At 41.2% G+C, this 24483-nt stretch overlaps 1 protein-coding gene across 2 annotated transcripts; it reads left to right on the top strand.

The window, feature by feature from the left end:
• The first annotated feature begins 358 nt into the window (after positions 1 to 358).
• Positions 359 to 23490, top strand: golga4 (golgin A4). 2 transcript variants are annotated; one of them, XM_034151806.1, is made up of 24 exons: positions 359 to 572; positions 1802 to 1879; positions 6019 to 6087; positions 6193 to 6519; positions 7111 to 7158; positions 7290 to 7346; positions 7448 to 7546; positions 8082 to 8229; positions 8362 to 8540; positions 9741 to 9824; positions 10170 to 10317; positions 10402 to 10580; positions 10878 to 10976; positions 11096 to 11251; positions 11747 to 15543; positions 15647 to 15768; positions 16449 to 16579; positions 17475 to 17561; positions 19138 to 19158; positions 19304 to 19372; positions 19732 to 19807; positions 21679 to 21764; positions 22580 to 22666; positions 22782 to 23490. In XM_034151806.1, the coding sequence occupies exons 1-24, from the start codon at positions 495 to 497 to the stop codon at positions 22803 to 22805; spliced, it is 6249 nt and encodes a 2082-aa protein (XP_034007697.1). In that variant the 5' UTR covers positions 359 to 494; the 3' UTR covers positions 22806 to 23490. The 2 variants fall into 2 exon arrangements, with proteins under 2 accessions (XP_034007697.1, XP_034007698.1); XM_034151807.1 differs by lacking the exons at positions 359 to 572; positions 1802 to 1879 and adding an exon at positions 1904 to 3580.
• Positions 23491 to 24483: the final 993 nt, after the last annotated feature.

The raw sequence follows: 24483 nt of genomic DNA, 5'->3' as shown, positions 1-24483 counted from the left end.
CGTCCACACAGCAGCGTTAAAAAATCTTCAATCTTAGTCATAAAAGCAAACTTTATTCTAATAAAATGTTGACCATTAAACATTATAAAGGCATCCTTCTACGATATTGATGTGTAATAATGCCAGCCCCATTATAAGATGCTTTGCATTTTGTAAAAGGGGCATGTCTTAATTACCAATGTGCTGCCTGCAATTATATAATACATTCAACTATGCCGGTATGCAAGCAGCTGTTATGGTAGCTATTGGTGTCAGTGCTAATCTTCTCCAAAGGTGGCGCTGTATCTAATTTATGCCTGACTGGTCCTTTAACTCTGACGTTTCAGTTTTCCTCCACGTTGGCCGCACATGCGCAGAGTGTGCGGTTACCTGCTATCAGAGGCGAACTAGGAAGTCTGGCACTGTCTGGATGTCAGGCTAAACTGAAACAAAATACTTCGCCGCAGGATAGTGGTCAACTGCTAGTCCGTTGTTAGCTACTTTGGCGTGACAAGATGTTTAAAAAGCTCAAGCAGAGGATAAACGAGGAGCAGTCACCGCAGAGGAATGCGCTGTCACCACAGCAGGCCCAGGTTGGTTGTTGTGTTGGTGGGAGCTAACATGCTAGGCTAACATGTTTACATTGCTGAGGTGCTAGCTCAGGAATATATTATATATTACGTATTTGGTCTATGCCTCGAAACCAAATGTTGAGTAATATCTAATTGACATAACTCAATAAGCTGTTAACTTGTGTTCATTCATATTCTCAGTTGAACCTTTTGCTTTATTCAAAACGTTAGCCCCAAGCTAAATCCTTTAGCTGCCTGACTTAGCTGTCATCAGTAGCTGCTAGTAAGGTGCGTTCAAGAACACTCGTAACTGGTTAATCTCGTTATCATGTACACACAAACGACAGCCGCCTGCTAACTTGAGAGCTTTGTTGTACTCTAAACATTATTCATGAAGAGACACTGAGACGTATGGGCGTGTCGGTGTTAGGTTGCTTGTATTGGCTGCAAACGGATGTCAGCTGTATTTGACACATGCAAACCCGGGCAGCACCAACCACTAGACTAGAGAAACTAGAATTAAACGCAGTAAAGGACGCCATCGTTAGAAACACTGCTACTAAGCTGTTTTCTTCTCGGTATTAATAGTTATGTCCTGTATGCCTCATTGGTTAATCATAACCCTGCTAATCAGGATGTACGTGTCCTCATTTGGCACTGTACTTTGTCAATGATTGGGATATATTGATTTAATCGTTTAGCTATTCTCCTGTTTATTATACATATATGTTGTAGCATCTTTGAAGGTCCATTGTAGGCTTAAACCCAGGTATCAGTGTTACCTAAACCTGATTTGTAGCTGTATGATGATTGTAACTGGAATTTATGACCACTATTTTTTAATTGTGTTAAAATTGCCTCATTAGCCTTATTACACAGTGCCTTTTATTGTTAACTTTGTTTTAATGGTTTAGGCTGCCTTCAATGCGATGTGGCCCTTATTCAGAGCCTACATCAATTTGGTACTTGTTGCTGTGTTTGTTCATGACAGTTCATGACAATTAATGCCAGAAGCAAAATGGGTTCAAAGGTGAAGATTGACAAACAGTGCGGTATTATCATAGGAAAAGAAAGAATAGGCAAACAACAGTATTTTAATCTACCATTAAATTGTATGTCAGTTGTCAAAAGACTTGATTTCTCAAAGCAATATCAGAATAAAAAAGGATAGACAGGTTCTGATTGTGTGTAATTTGGGCAGAGAGATATTGCTTTTGTAATACAAATACTGTTTGTTATATTTTTGACAGACGGGCAGCGGAGAGCGGCGCAGCAGTCAAACCCCGCCGCTCCATCATGATGGCTCCCCCTCTCCCAGTGACAGAGAGGTGAGCATGGGGTCGAGCTTTGATCTTTATATATGTTTAATATTTTGAAGCTCAAACTGCAGCCTGCTAAAATGTTGTGTTTTATCCCCAGCTTTTAGTCTTATTTTCAATACAGAGTAATGTTCCTGTCAGTCATGTGTTTGTTATGCTTTTCCTCCCCCCAATAACTAACCAGTCCCCTTTGTGATCGCTGTGCCAAGTGAAAGCAAATCGGTGACTTTCAGTTTTCAAAGAGTGTAGGCTTATAATTTTCACAATCCATCATCTACACCGAAATTCAATAATCTCAAAGCTCTCTCGCAGGCTGATCATAATGTGCGCAATGTGCATATTATTGCGTAGATTTATTCCCTCAGCACATTTCCTAAATCATAGCTATTCAATTTTCTTCAGGCAACAGATTGCAATCTGTCACCACAAGGTCCTTATGATTTCATGAAAACGCACAAGCTGTATTAACATTGTGATAACTGATGTTGTAGAGCATTCAGCACTATGATGTCATCACACACAGGTATGGTCTGTTACGTTTTCCCTCCATTTATCTGTGTGTATAGTCACATGGGACAATGGAGTTGAAATGTAAATACAATTCTGGGCATTTTGAGTTTTCTTCTTTTAAAGGCATGTGGCAATTTCTTATAATGTTGTATTTTAAATTAAATATCAAACAATATAAAATAGATCATTTTATTGCATAACATAATTATTTCTTTCTTTAGTATACTGCCAAAAGAGTTGCTCATTTAGAGACATTGGGAAGAGCATTTTAATGGTGAAGGGTAGACCATATTTCAGCATGAGTATGAATAATTGATGTTTTCTCCCTCAGTGTTTTTCTTTCCCCGGCGATTTGTTGCAGTATTTTTCTCCTGGAGATATGGGCAAGTTTATGCAACACAACTTTGATTCCTGAGACAGATCGGCAATTAGGTACCGACCTTGACTGTAAGACTTATGACTCAACATGGGGTTAATCCATTTAAAAGTGTAGACATGGCTGTTTACAGTCTTGGCTGTTTGATCTTCAGATAAAAAAAAGGGCTTAAATTCTCAGTCATTACACATTTTCTACATTTCAACACCGCAGACTCCGAACTGGAATAGTGACAGTGCCCCTTTCGGTCAGGTTTCCATACTCTTTATTCCGTATCCTTTGGAGGCACAGTGCTCAGGCCCAAAAAACCCTACATTTAGCAGCTTCAAATCATTGCAGCATCTTTTTTCACCTCACACATCTTTAACACTTTGACATCTCTGGAAATGTATGTTACTCAACTATAAGAGGCAGATTTAGCCTATCATTTCCCAACATAAAAACTCATACAGAGCTGTCAAACTGTTATTCATTACATTAATGTTGATTGAGTGTTTCACTTTCCCACTTTTCTTATTTTTCTCTCTTCCCATGTAGTCTCTCACTCTCTCTGTCTTTCTCTCTATCCATCCCAGTCTCTCTCGGCCAGCCCTGCCTAGGAAGTCTGGCTACACACTCCCTTCAACGCTATTTCACACTCATGGTGTTGTTTTTTCTCATTGCTCTCTGTGTTCCTCTCCTTTCCCCCACCTTTCGTCCCGTAACTGCACTGACGGGGTCAGCTGCTGGCCGGGATGATAGCAGAGCCCGCTTTTCTATCTGAGTATACTATCTTTGCTCTGGACCATTCAAAACGACCCAATACGGCCCAGGTAGCCAGTGTGGTGAGTGTGTCCTCACTTCATGCCTCTTCCTCCTCATCTTTCTCCTCCTCCCCCTCCTCCTCCTCCTCCTCCCTCCCGTCTCCGTGCCTTTTTTGGGGAATCGGTAGAGGACTGTGGCCCAAATAGGGACAGCTTGTTCCCTACTCTCTGTCTCCTGTTTCCTTTGGATTTAGCAACAAGAAGGCATCTCATATCTAGTCTAACCCTGCATCTAATGGGAGTTTTGGTTTCTATTGTGGTATAGAAGCTTGTGTGCTTTCCGCCATATGTTGGTTTATTGCCCTTCCTTTCAGTTCCTATTATCTGTTATAGAATTGAATATTGCCCCATTGTCCTCAGGTATCCTTAGTTGCTTGCCTTATAGACCCTCAGCACCCTGTTATGTTGCCTGATGGTCTTTTTCCCTTCTCCTCTACAAGTCTGTTTATTTGGAAGATTGCCGTTTTCATTTTACAAGCTGCGGCAGGCTTTCAAGGCAGCTGAAATGTTAAATTGCCGGTAGCTTATCCAAATAAACAAACAGATCAGAAGACCTTTGTAGATGTGCTGGTGGAGCTCAAAAACTAGATGGTGTGAGTGTTTATTTGTGGAGGCAGTAAGAAGACTAGAAGAAAACAACATGCATCATTTGTGTTAATATATTAAATGCATACAGCAAAATCCTTTTGCTAACCCATTGTATGTCTATTTAAATCTATGTTTAAGTCTATGATATAATAGATGTAATGTGAACATATTTTGTTTGATGTAAGTAGATATTTGTGTCCTACTAATTTAACAAATTTGTGTAAAGAGAGTTTAATTTGCTTTCATCAGTTCCTGTAATGAACGTCTAGTTTACAGCTCATTAAAATTAGGTTAGTTGAAGTTGTTTATAAAGTGGAGCAGATAAGCGAGTATATGAAAAGCATTACACTTTCTCCAGTGTTTATTTAAAACATAACATGTATTTTCAGACCAGGAGGAACTTGTAATAGTGGAGCAGATACTTAGAGAAGGTTGTTTGTATTGTTATTATCCAGTTAATTTAGTATTTAATTTGAGCCTTAGATATTTATTATAAAATCAATGGACAACTTGGTAAGGGCATACTGTTAAAGTGGGTCAATTAGACTCTTGTAAAGTTTTCCTTTTTGTGATACAACCTATTCTTCAGATCACAGTTGGTTATAATAATGTGTAGTAGCTACAGTTGTAATTATCATCTCTTGTACTAATACCACAAATATCTCAAATCCATCACAACATTCTTGTCATGTTCCATCTACACGTCTCATTCAAAGGTGTCTGAAGAAAGCAACAGCAAAAGTCATCCCATCAAACTATCTCATTTAGTCACTTTTTGTTTTAACAAAAGAACTTTTGCATTTCATTCTCGAGGTACAAACTAGTTTTGCCGGCTGTGTTTGTCTTTTGAGAAGAGCCACTATTCTAGAAATCAAGGAGTCTCTTGGAATGATGTTTGTTTTGGCACTCGCAGTCGCAATTATTATTGTGAATGACAGGATTGTGTTGTCTGTTTGGACGTGCAGTACTGAAACACAGTAGAGGCACTGGGTTAGTGCAGACACGCATGGTGAAACAGTCAGTAAGTATTGTTTGCTATGTAGAGTTTGTAAATGTGGTCCTTTACTCCTGTTCATTCACGCGAACCTGTGAGAATATAATAAACAATCAAGTGAAGGCTCATTTATATGAATATTTGAAAGTGCAGTTTTCTACTGACACCCTCATTCAACAACTGAGATTTACTCGAGAAATCCCTGAGTGCAATATGGCAGTCTTCTACGATGTGTGCAAAGAAAAACGATTAACTAAACCTCATATTGTGCAGCCCTAACGCAGAAACAAAATTATGCAGAACAATACAAATAAATGTAATCCTTTTGAAACCTCAAAATCCCCCTCAACAATTGCGGCATATTAATCTAAAACAGATCCAGGAAGTGACTAACATCTCATTACAAACTTTTCCACAAGAAACAGGACGGAAATGTGTTTCCCAGTAATCCAGAGGAAGGAGTAGGAGAACACTTTCTTACTCGCTGCTTCTAACAAGACAACTAAACCAACCGAGCTGCTAAATGTTGACTCTCCTGTAATACAGCTGCACACGGCTGCAAAGCATCTTTCATTCGTTACCAGCTCTCCTTCTTGACTTTTAACTGTTTGTTCTGACCTCATGGCTGCTCTGTAGTCTAGTTTTAACCCTTTTTGTTTAATGTTCCGTAGAGATGCCTTCTTTTATGTATTTAACCCCTCTGTTTTTTCCAAGTTGCATGAGGGTACCCATTGCCCCTGCATTGCTCACAGCAATACTAATATTGCTTCCTCCAGAGTAATCAGGGAGAGCCAAGCTGGGTTTGGATGACTAACTGGCCCAGGTCAAGTCCACTGGCACAGTTTATCTTTTGCTCATAATATCTTTATCACTGCAGAGCATCCCTAAAGGACCAGCGAGATCTCCCAGAGGTAGCATCAACGGGGATGGAAGCGCTTCTCCTCAAGTACGTTTATTACCCAATATATCATTCTACCTCCTATGTGATCTCGGTAATATTACTCCTTGTTTAAAATTAGCTTTGTATGTAACTTCTTGATCTTTCCAACAGAGAGAGGAGACGCCGTCATTTGCCCAGAAGCTGCAGTTAAGAGTCCCCTCGATGGAGTCGTTGATTCGTGGCGGTGCCAGTCGGGCAGAAAACCTGTTCCGCTCTCCTTCCAAAGAGAGTCTGGTCCGAAGCTCGTCGCGTGAGTCCCTGACACCTTTGGGAGAAAACGACTCCCCGGGTGCCCCTTCGTATGACCCGCCCTCGGATATTGAGAGTGAGGCTGAGGAGCCACCAGGAAGTGCAGAGCCCCTTTCCAAAGAGCAGTTGTTCCACCGACTGCACCGAGTGGAGATGAGCCTCGGGAAGTACAGAGGGAAGTACTCCGAGGTGAGAGGCACACAGAGACCAGCTCCTTTAAAGCTCACCTATTATGCTATATTTCAATGATATATATCATAGGGCCATATCTATACACAACATGTCTCTGAAGTGTTTGATCACCCATTGTAGCCATGCCTCATACTCCTCTATTTCAGCCCTGTTAGAGAAGTGCTGATTCTGGGTCCGTAGCTTTAAATGTAACCGAGCTGCTGCTGGCCACGCCCCTTTGGGCTCCGTGGGCGCAACGTTACCAGGAGTTCAACGCAAAGCCAGGCCACATTTTAGTAATGTCGTCATGACGCAGCAGATCTGGATCAAGTCCGTTGTACCCCCATTTTTAGAAATGTGGGTAAGGTGGAAAAGAGAGAGGGTTGTATTTTCGGACACTTTGTGAGTCTCCTTACACACCGGGGACACATATTTATGTATAAAAGACATAAAAAAGTGCATTTTGCATAATAGGTGACCTTTAAGATTCAAATGAGAAGTTTGTAAGCCTGTTGAAGTGCATATGTAAATATATATTTGATTTATTCTCATCACGATTTCCCTCTCTTTCTCTCCTTTTTTACTTTCTACCACTTCTTAACCACACAGCTGGTTATTGCATACCGAACAGTGCAACGAGAAAAAGAGAAAACTCAGGTAATTTCTTTCAACTACCATGTTGGCTTATTTTTTATATTTTTCGAAAGAGGTTTTCTCATAGGACATGGACCATATGTAGCATCCTGAACTCCTCATATGTTCTTTCTTTCTGTTCTCCTCCCCCTCAGGTCATCCTCAGTCAGTGTCAAGATAAATCTCTCCGCAGGATAGGGGAGCTGCGGGAGGTACGGCCATATGTCATGAATGTTGTTGTCTCTCGAGGTCAGTATGTGTCTCTTTGTGATAAAATATTTACGCACGAGTGAACATATTGAATGATCTCTAGGAGCTTCAAATGGACCAGCAGGCCAAGAAACACCTACAGGAGGAGTTTGACGCTGCGCTGGAGGAGAAAGACCAGATGATCACTGTTCTCCAAACACAGGTGTGTGAACATGCACAGATATGTATTTCTCTCATGCGGGGCGAAGACTGCAGCTTTCAGTATTAGTCATTGTGGCTAAAATGATTCCCTCTAACTATATTCTACGATATACAGACATTTCTGTGTTAATTATTTTTGTATTATATTAATATTTCGTTTTCAAAATATCAGGGTTTAGTCAATACATGTGTATCACTCAAAGTTGGGCAGATATGTATTCTTAACCTATACAATACATATGTATTTCCAAATGTTACTTTAATAAAAACCTATTTTGACCATTAGACCAACTCAAATATACAACATTAAATTGCCACTGTTGACGTTACTGCAGTGATCAATTAAACATTTTGGAATTATTCATTTTAGCAGTACTTCTTGTGATTATATATTGAATTAAACCTTTGAGACTGGATCAATGTTTCTTGTGCAGCACACAAACAAATAAATTAAGCATGCCTGAAATAATACAAAATGTTGGGCTTCAACCCAAGTATTATTTCTGTAACTGTAGTTTTTGCTCTGTTTGTAACAGGTTTCTCTGTTGAAGAAACGATCAAAGGTGGTCTCTGCCGGCTCTGTGCCACCTGGGGGTGACGTCCCTCAATCTGAAGATGCAGACTCAACCTCTTCCACACAAAGTCCTCTGAAGGAGCAACGGGAAGGGCCTGAGGTCACTGAGGGTAAGCACATGTTTTAATGTATATTCTAACCCTTGTAAATTGGTTGAGAGCAAAGCAAAACATGAACTTACTGGTTCTGTCATTTCTATTTAGCTGTTATTCTTTAACCGGTGCATTTTATTGTCTGAACAGGAGAGGGCAACAGTGATCCAACCAAACTTATGGAGGCTCTGCAGAAGAGAGTGACCCGGCAGGAGAACCTGCTGCAGAAGTGCAAAGAAGTGATGCGAACACACAAGGAGCGCAGCGTCACGCTGGGCACCGAGAACGAGACGCTGCAGGAGAGGCTGCAGGAGCTGGAGAAGATCAAGGTGCATAACCTGTGCTCAACAGCAGCAAGACTAGAGTGTCACTGTCGTCGTACTTTAATATCAAGACATTGAACCATACATTTTAGATAATATTCTCATTATAACTTTGTAGATATGGTATTTTCAAAGTAAAAAGCAATTTTCTTAGGACAGCCACTCACAAAAAATAGTTTTGGTAGTAAACTGTAATTATGAAGCAATTTGATTAAAACAAGGCTGGGCTGCACATGACTGAACTGTGTGCTTTGAGAAATTAATTAATAGAGTCTTTACGGTCCACTGATATTGCGACTCAATTATCTCAGTGACGCAGTTGATATCTGCGATTCTCAGAGTCCGAACATCTGAATTCTCCGGCACAGTTCCAGGGCAAGGGTTCATGTCATGTCAGCGTGACACGACTGAACCGTTGTTTTCATTGATTTCAAAACATTTAGCTTTCAGTCGGTATGCTCGGCTTGTTTTGCTTGTCCATGGCCGCACTGATGTGTTGCAGCGGCTGATAACAAATGTTTGTCGCTACAAAGACAGAGTGATAATAGACAGCTCGTCCGCGATATGTGGATTGACTTGCTCTCATTTTTGCCATAGTTTTTGTGTTGAATTTTCCGTCTGTTTGGGAATACGTGGGCCTTTTCCTGTGTCAGGAAAAGCAGAGGTTAACAGGCGTTTAGCCCTCTTAAGCAGCATGAAGGCATCCGGGAACTGCTGGGCTCATCCCCTGCCTCACAAATATAAAACAAACCATCTGTCTACGATTCCAGATTTTCAGCTCAGAGGATTTTTAAATGTAATATATACAGTCTTGTTGACAGAGTATTGCATGCTGTATTAGCATTTTTTTGTATTTTTATAGTAAAATAATACATTTTGAAGATTGTTCAATTGTTCCTGTGGCACACATGGATCAAATAAAGAAATCCCAGCATTTCCTGTTTAGTAACTCATGGTTACACAGCAGTGCCACAGACACAGCTACTACAGGCCTGGGCTGTAATTTAGGTCAACTTGTTGGTTTAGCTGGGCTTGTGTACACGCTGGTTATTTTGCTTGTGTTTGAGGCATCATGGGTGGTGAAGCAAACATGTCATTTTGAAGTTATCCGACCAAAGCACAAACAGGATATGACTAAAAAAAATCTGAAAAGGCCCTATTTAAAAGATTACATTTGTAATTTTGTGAACTGTTTTATGTTTTTAGGAACTGCACACAACAGAGAAGACTAAGTTGATCACTCAGCTGCGGGATGCCAAGAACCATATTGAGCAGCTGGAGCAGGACAAGGTGAGTGAGAGGTTTTTTAAGCTTTAGTCACCTCTTGATTGACGGGCCTGAAGATTCGGACATGACATGTTTTTTTACTCTGCCACGGAGCAAGAAGTCGGACACCTTGAAGTCCCATCTTGTTTCTCTTAACCTTTGACCTCAGCTCTGCAGGATGGACAGCAGCTCATGAGATCTGTGTGAGGAATGCTGAAACCACTTGAAGTCAAAAACAATTCCTGATACTTGAGAATGAGTTAGGGTGTAAAATACAGAGATGGTACTAATCAAATAAATGTCAGTGTCAACTCATTTGCTCAAACCATACATTTAAAAGGTTTTTCTTTCATGGGTCGCTGACTTTAGGGGATGGTTATCGCTGAGACAAAGCGCCAGATGCACGAGACCCTGGAAATGAAAGAAGAAGAGGTCGCACAGCTCCGCTCCAGGGTCCATCAGGCTACTGCCCAGAAAGAAGAACTACAGGAGCAGAAAGAGAAGGCAGAGAAATCAGGTACGGAATCCACTCCTGTAAGTGTACATGTAAAGGTTTTCTGTGGATATGTTTATGATGCGTTTAATTTGTATTTTCTCAAAGCTTTTGAAGAACTGGAGCGGGCGCTGGGTGTAGCTCAGAAGACGGAGGAGGCCCGTAAACAGCTGCAGGTTCAGCTGGAGGAGCAGGTGAAGGAGGTGGAGAGGGCCGGAGAGGAGGAGAGGAAGAGTCTGCAGCAGGAACTAACACGAGTCAAACAGGAAGTCGTCACCATCATGAAGGTCAGGAAGTGACCTCTGCTGTATACTCATGCATTTTATTTTTGAATTGGAAAGGTCATTAGTATATTAATATTACTGGCATTACTCTGAGTTGGTTATTTTGGTTGTGTATGCCTGAATATGACACGTTATTTTATAGAAGCTAAGTAGTAACATTGACTCACCATTTAAAGTGTTTACATAAGAATGGAAAATGGGATAGCGGAAACAGTTTTCTGTTCATATTTACAATGTTTGTTTTGTTGTGAAATGTCTTTTAAAAACACAGAAATACTTTATGATCATTAATATCTTTAGAAATCATCGGAGGAAACGGTGGCCAATTTGGAACAACTCCACAGGGAAGCTTTGGCTGCTAAAGAAGAAGAGATGAGTGCCAGAATCAACAAAGCCGTGGTATGTCCCAAAGGTTCAAAGTCATTTCATTTCACAACATAATCATTAAAGTAAATGCAATCTAAAAACATGTGTTTTTAAATGTTGATGCGACATGCTTGTGCTGCTTGTGTTTTTAGGAGCAGTGCAAAGAGGGGTTTGATCAGCTGGGCAGCGAGCGGGAGCAGCAGACCTCTCTGGCTCTGGAGGATGTGGAGCTGCAGAAGACGGCTCTGAGGAATGAAGCTGACAACAAGGTTAAAGAGATTCAGTCGGAGCTGGAAGCTGCAAGAACCGTGAGTAGTTTTTTATCAGTCAATTTAAAAAAAAACAAGTTGTTCATTAGACCTTTTAGTTAGGGATTCGTTGAGGCTCAAATCTTTGTTCATGGCCATGTTAATTAATTAAGGGAAATGGCATTAATATTATCTGCATCATGTTTTTTTTATATTTGGCAAGCTCTAGGCACAACAGAAAGACACACACACACACACACACACACACACACACACACACACACATATTTAATATTAATCATACTTGCAAAACTAAAATGTACCAGGTAATGAATAATAATGATTTGTTTTACTTATAACTCACATAACCCACAACTCATAATATTCATTTTATTATTTCTCAAGTTATTTCACATAAAAAGTGCTATTATAGTGTTCAAATGTATTCAGTTCATTCCCACTGTTATTCTTCTAATATCTTAATAAGTGAAAACATTTTTTGCAACTGTAACTGCCGTGAGAATGATCTAACAGCCTACTTGTATGTGATTCCAGAGAGTGTTGGAGCTGGAGAGCTCTCAGGAGAAGATCTCAGAAGACGGCTCTAGTCTGTCTCAAGAACTTTCCAGTCAGATGGAGAAGCTGAAGGACAAACACAAAGGGCAAATCTCTGCATTAAAGGAAAAGCACCAGAAGCAGCTGGAAAAACACAAGGACACCCTAACCCAGCAGAGTAACGCTGCTCTTGAGGAACTCAAAGAAAAGCACAGAGTTGAATTGGAGTCCCTTCTGAAAGATAAAGAGCTGCAGTTCCAAGCACACGTTGAAGACATGAACCAGAAGACTTTGGAGAAGCTGGATTCAAAGCAGGCCGAGCTGGAGGCAGTGACCGCTGAACTCTCTGAGGCTTTGAAGAGTACACAGCTTCTGGAGGAGAAGTTGGCGGCAGCCGAAGATGCTAACAGTTCCGCTCAACGGGAACATGAGAAGAAGTTTCAAAATCATGTGAAAAAGCAAAATTCAGAGCTTGCAAAAATCAAGAAGGAGCACGAGAAGTCTCTTGGGGGAATTGAGAAAACTCTGAAGCAGGAACTCAACGCGTCGAGGATCGTTCTGACAGAGAAGGAAAAGGAAATGAAAGACCTCATTCTGAGAGAAAAAACACTACAGGAAGAATCTCAATCCACTGTACAAAACTTAAATGCCAAAGTTAAGGAATTGGAGGAGCTGAAGCAGTGTTTATCACAAGCCCAAGTGGAGAGTGTGAGCCTAAAGGACTCTGATGCACAGCTCAGTAAGATGTCAGAGGATCTTGATCAGTGTAAGAAGGATTTGACAGATTTGGAGCATCAGTTGGAAGTAGCAAAGGATGACAGTCAACAGAAAGAGAAATCTCTTCAAGAACTAGAGCAGCAGTTCCAACAGACCAAAAGGGAGCTCTCTGAGCAGGAGAAATCATTTACTGCTGAACTGAACGCTAAGCAGGAGGAGCAAGCTCGCCTCAGGAAGCAGCTGGATGATGAAAAAGCTGCCCTGGAGAAGAAGATGCAAAACACTATCACTGAGATGGAAGCTAAGCTGAAATCCCAGGAAACAAAAATGGAAAAGTTCAAAAACAAGGCCAAAGAGATGCATGAAAGCTATAAGAAAAAGATTCAGCAGCATGAAGAGACCATGAAGACGGAGCTTGCAAAGAAGGACAAGGAGCTTAAGCAGACAGAGCAACAAGTGCAGGAGAAAATTGTTGCGTTGTCCCAAAAAAGTTCCCAAGGCCTCAGCAGTGCCATGTCGGAGCTGCAGGCCAACCATAAGGAGGAAGTGGAGAAGCTCCATGAGACCCATAAGCACGACGTTGGAGAGCTGGAGCGTCGCCTGCAGGAGAAGTTGGGACAGCAGGAGGAAGAGTTAACTGACAAACACTCTCAAATACTGCAGGAGAAGACTCAGGAACTGGAGGAAATATCTCAGCGACTCAGCCGAGGCAAAGAAGAGAGCGAGCAAGCGTCATGTCAAATACAAGATCTCAAGGAGGAGCTGGCAATTCGACAAACCACCGTGCAGAAGCTTCAAGAAGAGCTCAACGAAGCGGCGCTTAAGCTTGAGGGCTTGTCTCAGGGTGAGGCGTTACTCAGAGAGCAAACGGAGACAGTGGAGAGGAACCTCAGCCAGGCTCTGAACGAGAGAAACTCCCTTCAGGACAAGCTCAACGCCATGAAGGAGGAGAGCAAAGAGAAGTTAAAGGCCTTGTCGGGGAAGCTGAAGGAAGCAGAGAAGCTGCGTAAAGCACTGGAAGGCTCCAGGAGTAAGGAGAGCGAAGACATGCAGACTAAATTTGAGGAAACTACCACTCAACTACAAGCCAAGGAAGCAGAGTTCCAGCAGCAGTTAAGTGTGATCAGAAACCAAATGGAGCATCACTGTAAGGACATTCAGTCTAAAGTGGAGAGTGGATCCAATGAACTGGGTCTCAGAGTGGAGTGCAGGTTGAACCAGCTGAAAGACAGACTGCTGTGTAGTCAGAAAAACATAGTTAACCTCAAAAACGTCATCCTCACTAAAGTAGATAGAATTTGCACTTTAGAGGAGACTCTCCGGCAGCATGCGGAGGAGAATAAGAATCTATGCATTTCATTAGAACAGATGACCGCTCAGGTAAACGCTCACACGGAGCATGTCAACGCCTTAACGCACGAGCAAGAGGATCACTCGCAGTCCATCAGCGAGAAAGCTCTGAGAATCCAGGAGCTGAGTGAAGCGAACCGACTCATATCAGAAAGCATGAAAGCAAACGAGTCGCATATCAGTAACCTGGAAAGCATCACCAGTGACTTGAAAAACCAGCTAGCAAGTAGCATAAAAGAGAAGGAGGAAGCCATAAATCAGCTGAACCAGCAGTATGAAGAGGAGAGGCAACAGGCCGCTGCTCAAATGCAGGAGACCATTGAGAGATTAGAGGAGGAGAGAAAGTCTGCCTCAGAGCAGGCAGATGCACTCAGGAACAGCTTGTCTGAGCATGAGACGAAGTTTACCCAGAATGACATCACTATCACGTCTCTGCAGACCAGGCTCGATGAGCTGGAGCGGGAAATCGCCGAAAAGAACCAAGCCCTGCAAAGGCTGACGGCAAGTATCGACAATCAGTCCATCAGCAAGTCTGAGATGGACCAGGTGCTGAGTGAGAAGGAGCAGAAGCTCAGCGGACTCTCCTCGGAGCTGGAGAGCTGCATCAGTCAGCTGGGCGAGCTTCAGCAGCAGTTAGCCTTAAAGACGAAAGAGTGCGAACAACTCACAGCCGACCTCCAACAGCAACACGGCATCAGGGAGAAAGAAAAGAGAGAGCTGGTGGAGCAGCTGCAGCACAGCCAGATGCAGTGCACTCAGAATGGGAATCTGGAGCAGGAGATGGTGGAGAAACTCCGCTCCCTCCAGGAGGACAACCGCAAGTGCAAACTCACGCTCGACACTCAAAGGGAGGAATTTGAAAAGGTGAAAGAGGAGATGATCAAGAGCAAAGAGGTGAGTCTGAAGGCAGCTGAGGAGAAGCTGACGGCGGAGAGCGCTCGGAAGGTCTCTGAGCTGAAGAAGAAAGCCGAGCAGAAAATCAGTCAGATTAAGAAACAGCTAGCCTCGCAGCTCGAGGAGAAGGAGCAGGTGATCAAGGTTCTTCAGAGTAGCCTGGAGGAAATCAAGAGCAGGGAAGCGACCGGCAAACAACACACGGAGACGTTGGAAGAGAAGACAACAACTCTGGAGGAAGCTCTCGTCAAGCTTAAGGAAGAGCAGGAGAAAGAACTCAATCTGATTCGGAGTAATGAGAGGCTGGAGAAAGAAAAGTCTTTAGAGGAATTGAACATTTTGTATGAAGAGAAGCTGTCCTCACTTCAGAGGGATGCAGCGCAGCAAGGGGAGCTCAAAGAAACTGAAACGGCGCTACAGGAAGTCGAAGCCAAGCTGAAAGAAGCAGAGGAGCAGAGCGGAAACCTTTTAGCGGAAGTCAATCGCCTGAAAGAAGAAATATGTCAGAAAGATTCCCAGCTTGATGAACATCAGGCAACGATTAAGCAGATCCAAAATCCATCAGGACCTGAGATGAAGGTGGAATGCAGCAGCGTGCAGCAAACCAGCAGCGTGATGCACGCAGAGATGGAAGACCACTCTGCAGCGCAGGAAGTGGACACTGATGCTCTGGACTCTCTCAAGAACAATCTGAAAAAGGTGAAGAATGAGAAAGAGCAAATCCACAAGGACTTCGTCAGCCTGCAGAAAGACATCCGCATTCTGAGGAAGGAGCACGAGAAGGACCTAGAATACATGAAGAAAGAGCTGTTGGAAGAGAATGAGAAAAAGTTGAAGTGAGTACACACTAAATTGATAATGATAACTTAGGGAAAACATATCAAATAAAATAACCTCAATAATAATTTCATACATTTCCTTTGCTCTCTATTCTGATAGACTGGAGTTGGAAGATGTGGAGATGAAGCAAAATTCTGCCATCAAGCAGCTCATGCGGGAGTTCAACACGCAGATGTCTTTGAAAGAGAGAGAGCTTACTACAGGAGTGAAGGAGGCCATTGGTGAGGCGGGAGAAAATAAATCATGAAATCAAACTGACAAGATTTGAAGCTGTGATGTTAAACATGCAAAATCACCATTCTTCTCTATTGTAGTGGAATCATTTCAATATGCAGTCTAATTATTGTTGAAGACAGCCATGATTGACTTTCATGTCCAACAGTAGAAGTTCTGACTAAATGGAAACAGGATGCACTTTCTTAAAGGGGCCCTATTATGCCAGTTTTCAGGTTTCAGTATAGCTTTAATGTTCAAAAAAAGCTCTTTCTCAGAGCCCAGTCTGCTGTGATTGGTTAGCTAGCCAATAGAAGCGCGAGTGTTACTTAGTGATGTCATTACGTTGCAGAAGTTAACAAAGGAGTCCAATGGAGGCGTTAAAGTCAGTGGGTTGGGGGGGGGGGGGGCATTACAGACCATGTATATGCACACAAACCTATATAACACACTACGGTAAAGGGGAAGCCCCAAAAAACACAATAGGGCCTCTTTAATCTCGACACCGGTTGAGCTAAATGAATGGATCATTACTTTTGGAAACAGTGCTGAAGTGCCATGTTCCCTCGTTTCCTCTTCGGTTAAAGTGTGTCACATTCCATGTGGGATGTGACCGAGCGGTTTGGAATATGAACTCGATTTCTTTTTGAGTTGCTAACTCTGGCTTCTCTCCCGTCCCTTGACACAGAGAAGGCTCAGACTGTGGAGGCGGAGCTCCTCAGCAGCCACAGTGAGGAGGCCAGCCAGCTGAGGAAGGTGATCGCCCAGAAGGAGGATGATTTGCACAGAACTGTTAAGAAATATGAAGAGGTTTTACAGGTAATTTGAAAAGATGAAGCCCAAAACCGTTTTTATACTCAAGCAAGACCACATTTAATAAAGTAAGTTCACCATGGAAAGGAAATGAACCCCACCCACCATTTGGAAGCTATCAGTCGGGCAGTTGGCAGGCTCGTCTAAAGCAGAGGTTCCTGTCCTTTTTTGTAAGATCTGCCCCAAAGCACTGGATGAACTCAAAGACCCCTTTATGGAGACACCAGCCATCAGGTTACAAATGTCTCTTTTTCAGTAGATTTTAAAATATAATTTAATCATTAATAATATGCAAAGAATGTGTATTGTAATATACAACTTGGAGTCACAGAAGGTGGTTTTTTTCATATTTGATTCTTTGCTTTAAACCAACTTCTTCATCTAGTATACTGTACTTTTACATAATGTAAACATCATAATTCATTAATATTCGTTTAGTCTTTAAGCTCCTTATAGATGTGACTTTTATTTGGTAGCTACTTAAAACCACTTATCTTTGAGCTTTTACTAATTAATCTACTGTTTAAACGTTTCTGCTTACTTGCTAATCTGTTTTCAAAGATGTTCATAGAAAACACTGTTTGGTTGTTATAGCCAACTTTAGATGTGGATAAATGTGTTTTATCAAATATCTCTACTGCTTTGCAATCTGTCTTCATATCGTCTGGCAGTCCCCTCCCTTGGAGGGGGCTACTAAACTTGACTTAATCATCAATGAGTCCCTGCTATATGATATATATGGATACCGGTCAGCATCTGGTGTTAAACTGTCTCCAAACATAATTAAGGTGGGAGGTCTGAAAGAAGTCAGCGAGTGATTTCCCCGACATACTTGAGTTGTGATGCAGAGATGAAAGACAGGAAATGACTCTGCGGTTTTTCTTTCTTTCTTCTCGGTCAGAGTCGAGAGGATGAGATGGGCGAGCGAGTGTGGCAGGTTCAGAAAGAACTGGAGGAGCTGCAAGCAAAGGGCCCTGACACTGCTGAGGTACAAACACATCCTCAAGGTCGAACATCTGCCACCGCTGTCACAACTCCTTGATGTATTGGGAGAATTCTCATTTACACAGATGTAGAAAATCATACCTGCAGCCATTATATATGAGGCTGGAGGTTTAGATTAATTCTATATAGCGATGCTGTTGAAATCATCAACCATTGTGAAGTCACTTCATAATGGCTGCCTGAAATAACAATTGCTGTATGAAATCACTTTATTTCAGCCGTGCCTCCTCTGGGAAAAGGCTGTCTGGACGCATTACTACTTTTTGAATGACAACCTAATCCAGACACATTTGTATGTCTGTACCACGAGGCCCTTTCTGATATCTTATTATTTGAAAGTTCACATCCAGGTTAACCTTCTCGCCAGTTCTCGGCTATCTTTTCCTCCGTCTAGCTTTACAATTGAAGGATTCCGCCTCATAGCTCGGGGATGATTTCTCAATCACTTTGCTCTGATCAGTCTCTCGCTCCGGTTGTGTGGCTGCTCTCCAAAGCGCGCCGGATGCTGTGAAGCTCGTTTGAATCACTCAGGAATGTTCCCCTCGGAAAACAGAGAGAGATTGTGAGGCAGCAGCCAGCCTCGATCCCTGTTCTCAATTATCATCACACGGGGTGATTCTTGGCCTTAGGTTGATACTACAGCAATACTCACGGGCTGTGTGTGTGTGCTGGGAAGAGGCCAGAAAGTACTCCATTGAGACGCTTTACCCAGGTGTCGAGGTGCCATGAGACCCCTGCGCTGATTCTTCTACCTTTACACCGTGTCCACATACACACAAAAAGGAAGAGTTATGCTGCTCTCTCTGCGGCATGGTTCCCTAGTGAGGTAATAACTTTATGGGAGGATTGTATGAGTTCAAGCTCAGAGAGGCCTTTCCTCACTACGGGCCTCACAAACCATTCTTCATTCAGACAGAGGGTCAGTGGGTCTCTACCTAGAGACAGCAGAAGTACAAGTCCAGTACAGACTGTCAGTGCAGATCTAATTAGGCTCCAGCAGTTCTTTATTATACTCTGCATTCAAAAGGCAAAATATGAATTGTTAAAAAAAGAATGTGAATCCCAGAAGACCAAATGTGTTTTAGTCCATCTCTCAGGGTTTCTGACTTATTTTACCTGTATGTGACTCCCAAAAAGAGTCACAAAAAACTTTTAGAAAACATTACTCAAACATTTACTATATATCTTTAAACTATTTTCAGGTGTATTATTACAGATGCCGTGCACCCACAAGTATTGTGTGTTGAGGTTGAGTCAAAAATAAAGTACGGTACCCGTGTTTATTGTAATGAAGGAACATGTGTGGCTCATAGGTTTGTTCTTAAAGTAAATAGACAATAACGGACCACAGAGGAATAATATTTATATTGGATCAACGTATTTGGTCTCTTAACAGTAGAACAAATATAGAATAGCAGAATTCTTGTTCTTTCAAGGTGAACTTATAGATATATAGATAGATAGATATTAATGTTGTTAAAGTTACTACACATACTGTATATCCTTTTCATTATTTTGTAACAAGTTTCTTCCATTTTTTCTTCTTTGATTGGGCACAGATGAGCGCTGAAGAACTACAGGTATGTTTGCTGTCTCCAGTATCAATGGTTTTACTATTTTAAGAACAAATTTAAATTTAAACATTTAGGATTCATGGACACATACTGTTATTGCATGGACCTTCCCGTTCTCACCAACATTAATGTTTCTCCTTCTCGACCCCAGGCTCAGCTAGCCGAGAAGACGACTCTGCTGAGCGAGGCTCGGCTGAAGGAGCAGGGCTTCGTTGAGAGGGTAAGTGTCCGGCTTGGTGCTCTTCGCGGGGACAAGGGAACACCAAATCCCATGCAGAGTATTCCCAGGATTCTGTGGCCTCCAGCAATGGAGCTACTGCTCTCTTGCCGCATAAACTTAATAACAAAGCACATCTGTTTACATTTGGTTTAACCCTATAAACAATCACAGCAACGCCTCCCACAGTCTTTCTCACACACATCATCATTCTGACAAACATCACCTGGGGATGATCAACAAAATGTTAAGCTTATGTCCCACGCAACAATTAGGCTAATGCATAGAATTAACCCACTGGGGTCAAACAGCTATTTTCTTTAATTATTCATCTGTGCATGCGTGTGTTTTCTCCACGGTAGATCCACTCGCTCGAGGACAAGATAAAATGTTTCCACCGAACCACTGTTGTAACTCATCTGGGGAGCACATACAAAGGTAATGTTAACGCCATGAAGCACTTTGTTCTGCTGCTGGAGCAAATGTTCTTTTAGAAGCCATGCAAAATGCTTAAACACAATGCAGTATCATGGGAAAAATACATACACTGCATGCACCTGCAGTATAAGAATAACTCGTGTTTTGATTTTTAACATATACAGTGAAGGAAATCATTATTTGATCCCTTGCAGATTTTGAAAGTTTGCCCACTTACAAAGAAATAACTTATTCTTATTTGCCACATTTAAATGCAAATCAATTTGTATCTTTTACATAATGTCAATTTCTGTTTTTTCTTTTTGATATTCTTACTCTCACTGTTAAAATAAACATACCATTAAAGTTATTGACTGTTCATGTCTTTGTAAGTGGGTAAACTTACAAAATCGGCAAGGGATGAAATAATGATTTCCTTCACTGTAACATATGATGATACGTATTTTGTGTTGACATAGGAATGTTATATTTATTGTCCCCAATGGCTAACTGTTCTGCACTTAGTTGTTGGTTTGACACACTACCAGTAGTTTTCCAGCCTCCTCTTCATGAATTACAAATGTGACAAGAGAGGCAGATCTTAAAAAGTCTATCCTTCTGAGGACATTTAGCCAGCTAAGCGTGATTTCAGGCTTACTGGTTAACACGAGAGCTGCGGTTATAATTAGGGTTTGGTTAAGGTTAGAGTAAGGGTTAGGGCTAGACACATAAGCACTGTGGTCGAGGTTGGGGTAAGCCTCTGGGTGCTGACTGTAAGTCAATGCTATATTCCCAAGTCAATCATAAACTGAAGGTGGTGTGAGAGAGTGAATCCGACCCTCGTCTCAGAGCTTCCCTGCTGTGTCATAAAGAGAATCTGCTGTCAGACGGGGGGCCGGTGAAGAAGCCTTCTTTGGATTTAATGGGTTTTCCACATTTTGGTGTTAGGGTTTCCCACACAGGTCCCTGCCCCACACAGACTTCTAAAAACCACTACTTCTAATACACGTTTATATCCAACCTAATACCTATTCTGTCCTGAATTACCTTTGTAATTTAAGGCTTAACAGATTCATAATGACTGTAATCCAGAGAGGTTTCAGGTAAGAGGGCTGATCAGAGGGCTGTTTATATTTGTTTTGATGTGGGATAAGACAGTAGGATCTGCTGGGTCAACATGGGGTCAGGAGGAAGGAGGCAAAGGGATTTATTGGTGACCCATTAGCTCACCCAAGAGATCAAAGAGTTATTTGCTCTTCTCTATCACCTTTTTCCTGTCCTCTAATCAAACTGTCTCTCTTGGCGTACGCAGAGAGATGTATATTGTCTGAATGATCTTCCAGATTACAAAAAGAGCGGGTGGGTGTTCTTTGTAAGTGTTACCAGCCCTAACCATACTGTAACAGTTTCCCATTCAGAGTTTTTTTTAAAGGGATATTAACCTTATAGCTTTGGGCGTGGGAGTTCATGCTTTTACACAGCTGGTAATATCATGCTGAGTCTCGCCATTTTTTCCAGTGCTTTTAAAAGAACCTGCACCTTTGCATAATAATATTTGTATCTTGTTGCTTACACAAACATAATGCTTTGAGTTGTCGGGGGTTTTCTTTGTGTCAAAACTCAGCTTGAGTTTTTGACATTGAGTATATGATTGTATGCTAGTCTTAAAAAACAAGAAATCCACTTTACTCGAACAGAAATTCTCTTAAGATATATTATTTCTTTGACAAAATGTTGGCTTAACACATTGTCACCTGAAAATAATATGACCCGAGAGGCTTTAAGATAGGGAAGTGAAATATCATTTGAATATGACAGTTAATTATTTAAGTGCATTATAGTGCCTGGTCAGGTTTCAGATCATTTAATGGCTTTTTGTTTCTTCTTCACAGAACCTGTATACAACAGCGGCGAGCCTACTGAGATGGAGTACCTGAGGAAGGTGTTGTTTGAATACATGATGGGACGGGAAACAAAGGTATGCTTTTTACTTCCTTACAGTATTATATTAAAAGAAAACATCAAGTAATTGTTCTATTTTTCTTATTTGCATCCCAAACTATTTAAATTATAATTTAAGTGTTTTTCTCACAGTGCAAGTTTTTACCTCATACCTTAAAATGTGATTTGCTTTGAGGTTTAAATTGCAAAGATGACCCTAATCATTAAAATAATAACTTCTAACATTAAAAACAAGATTTTAAGCGTTAAACCCAATGACCTCTATCCAAAAAAACGAACACCTGAGACCATTTAGGAAGCCGTATAAAAGTCATGTTGTGTCCAGTCTTTTTGTGTAAAATTAACAATATAATCCTAATTAACAGTGCAGTTGACATGGCCCTAAAGTCAGCGGGGTTTTCCCTGTTCCTCAGCAAACATTCAGTCTTTATGACAACATGGCTGGCCTCCGCAGTGTGGAGGATGTCCCCCAGGCTGCCTGCTAGCACATACATCATGCATGACGCCGATTTGCCATTTAGAGACATGCTGGCCTTGTTTAGCGTTGGTTGAGCGGTTAGGTTTCCTCCAACAGCCCTGTTTCTGATTACCCCTTGTGTTTATGGGGTAATGCATGCACCCTGGCAGATGGGCCTGGAGTTGATTTTTGTTGGGATTTAATTGTCAAAGAACAAGCTTGATTTGTTTGGATCTTGTTGTCAAACGCGGGGGGTAAGTGTGTCTGGTGTTTGTAAAAAGGGATATTGAAAATTGCACAAACAACACATCATGGGACACTTTAAAAAAAAAAAGAGGCAGTTAAGTTATTTTATATTTGCTTCTTATCCACAGACGATGGCCAAAGTGATTACCTCCATGCTCAAGTTTCCTCCAGACCAAGCGCAAAAGGTTTTGGAAAAAGAAGACACTAAAGCGATGGTGAGCACATTTGCCTGCTTTCATAAGACTAAAGTCCCCTTGCAGTTAAAAACATGACATACAATTCCTTTTGATGATTGCACAGTTAATTGATAACATATCTGTCTCTCCACAGCCTTGGTTAGGATTAAACGTCTGAATAAATAAGGGTATTAATGGATTAAAAGCTGCTGCTGCTGCTGCTGCTGCTGCTGAATGGAAGGACTGACATGGACTTGATGGAGCACTTCTCTCTGCATTTCTTGTCATTGTATGTTTGTATTTTGTGTGTTTGAGCACACTGGGGCATAAGTGTGGTGTGTTTGTGTGTGTGTGTGTTGCAGTACGTGTGAATATATCTTAAAAGGTACGAGGGAATAAGAGAATATGCCCGAAACACAAATCGTTCACAATTCTAATTTTACTCTGATATTAAGTCTGTTAATTTATATGTTTTTAGATTAAGTGAAATTGATTCCTTTTTATTTTAGAATGTGTTTATACAGATTGGCTTGTGCAATAAATGATATCATTATCTTGTATTTGATGCTGACAGGTCAGTTGATTTATAGGTTTCTGTGTTGTGCTGTTGTCTGATCAACTTCCTCTGTAAAAGTGTAATCGACCCTTTAACTGTGCACTCGCTCCACATTAAGATATATCTGGACCTTGTTTGTTTAACACAGCTTTTCTATGCTTTATATTTTGTCACTACACTGACATAAAGACACAAAATCACAAAAACTGTAAATTGTTCTATGATAATTAAGACTGTAATATATAGGGCACTATATGATGAATTGATATACATTTTCTGACTAACAAATTAAATCCTATTTACAGAACATCTTTTGTCACTCCTTTTATCTTAATTCTCGTACAGTATCTTCTGAGTTAAATCCAATAGTTTATCTCAATACCCGGTTTGATAGAGTGGGACAACATCCTATTGAAATAGACACATGTGGAATGCAGACATCACAACACATCTGGGTTTTAGAGATCCTGTATATAATGGGTCACACACTTCAGTAAAGGTAACCTTTGTTTGACCTTTATTCCTCTCCTCCACAGCAGAAATGCAGAGCTCCATATAGAGGACACGCATACATGTATTAGACCATGGACACCTTTATTTAATATGAATGACAATACACTTTATTTATCAAGTATGTTGACAGATAAGGACTTGAAACCTCGACATGGGCAACTGACTATCCTTACATTTACCAATGAAAGGTTAAGTATATGCTGTTGCACGATGTGGTTTCATCCCTAAGGCTCAGGACCCCAACAAGAAGTTCCCAAATTCCAGATGATTTATAAACAAAAAAAGGGGAACATTTATATTTCTGGTACATAATATTTTGATTTCTTATAAATGATTTTGTCAGGACTTCTACTACAATAAAACAAAGGAATTAAAATCATTATTTGGTTGACGGGTCACAATTGGTTGACAATGCTTTGTTTTAAAAGGGAGCCAGTACTGCAATATATCAGAATAACATGTGACCCAAGAAACAAAGTCAAAAGGTGCTTCTTAGTGGGGTTTTATTTGAACATGTTTGCCAAAACTCTCTTATTAAACCTTCCTCACTTTGGAACAGGTTTTCATTGTTTAATTGTATTGTCTTTTAAAGAAATTGCAATATCCCTGGTGATTTTCGTGACAGAAGTAGAATATCTCATTAAAATTAGTTTTTAATAACGAGGAAGTGACGCTGTTCGTTGTGAATGGAAAACGTTAGATGGCAGCAGAGGGCCCTCCTCTCTCATATTAAAAGAGAGGAGCCCCCAAAACCCACTGGTGAAATGTGATGCTTTGCGCCTCAAAA

The sequence above is a fragment of the Trematomus bernacchii genome, unplaced genomic scaffold, assembly GCF_902827165.1.
Source record: "Trematomus bernacchii unplaced genomic scaffold, fTreBer1.1, whole genome shotgun sequence".
NCBI classification, from domain to species: Eukaryota; Metazoa; Chordata; class Actinopteri; order Perciformes; family Nototheniidae; genus Trematomus; species Trematomus bernacchii.
The sequence above is the reverse complement of the archived record's forward strand: the minus strand, read 5'-3'. Positions and strand labels throughout refer to the sequence as shown.

Coding starts and splice junctions, on each gene's coding strand:
- golga4 (XM_034151806.1), top strand. CDS start 495: ATGTTTAAAAAGCTCAAGCAGAGGATAAACGAGGAGCAGTCACCGCAG. Junction 6,520..7,110: donor ACAGAGGGAAGTACTCCGAG/GTGAGAGGCACA, acceptor TTAACCACACAG/CTGGTTATTGCATACCGAAC. Junction 10,318..10,401: donor AGAGAAGGCAGAGAAATCAG/GTACGGAATCCA, acceptor ATTTTCTCAAAG/CTTTTGAAGAACTGGAGCGG.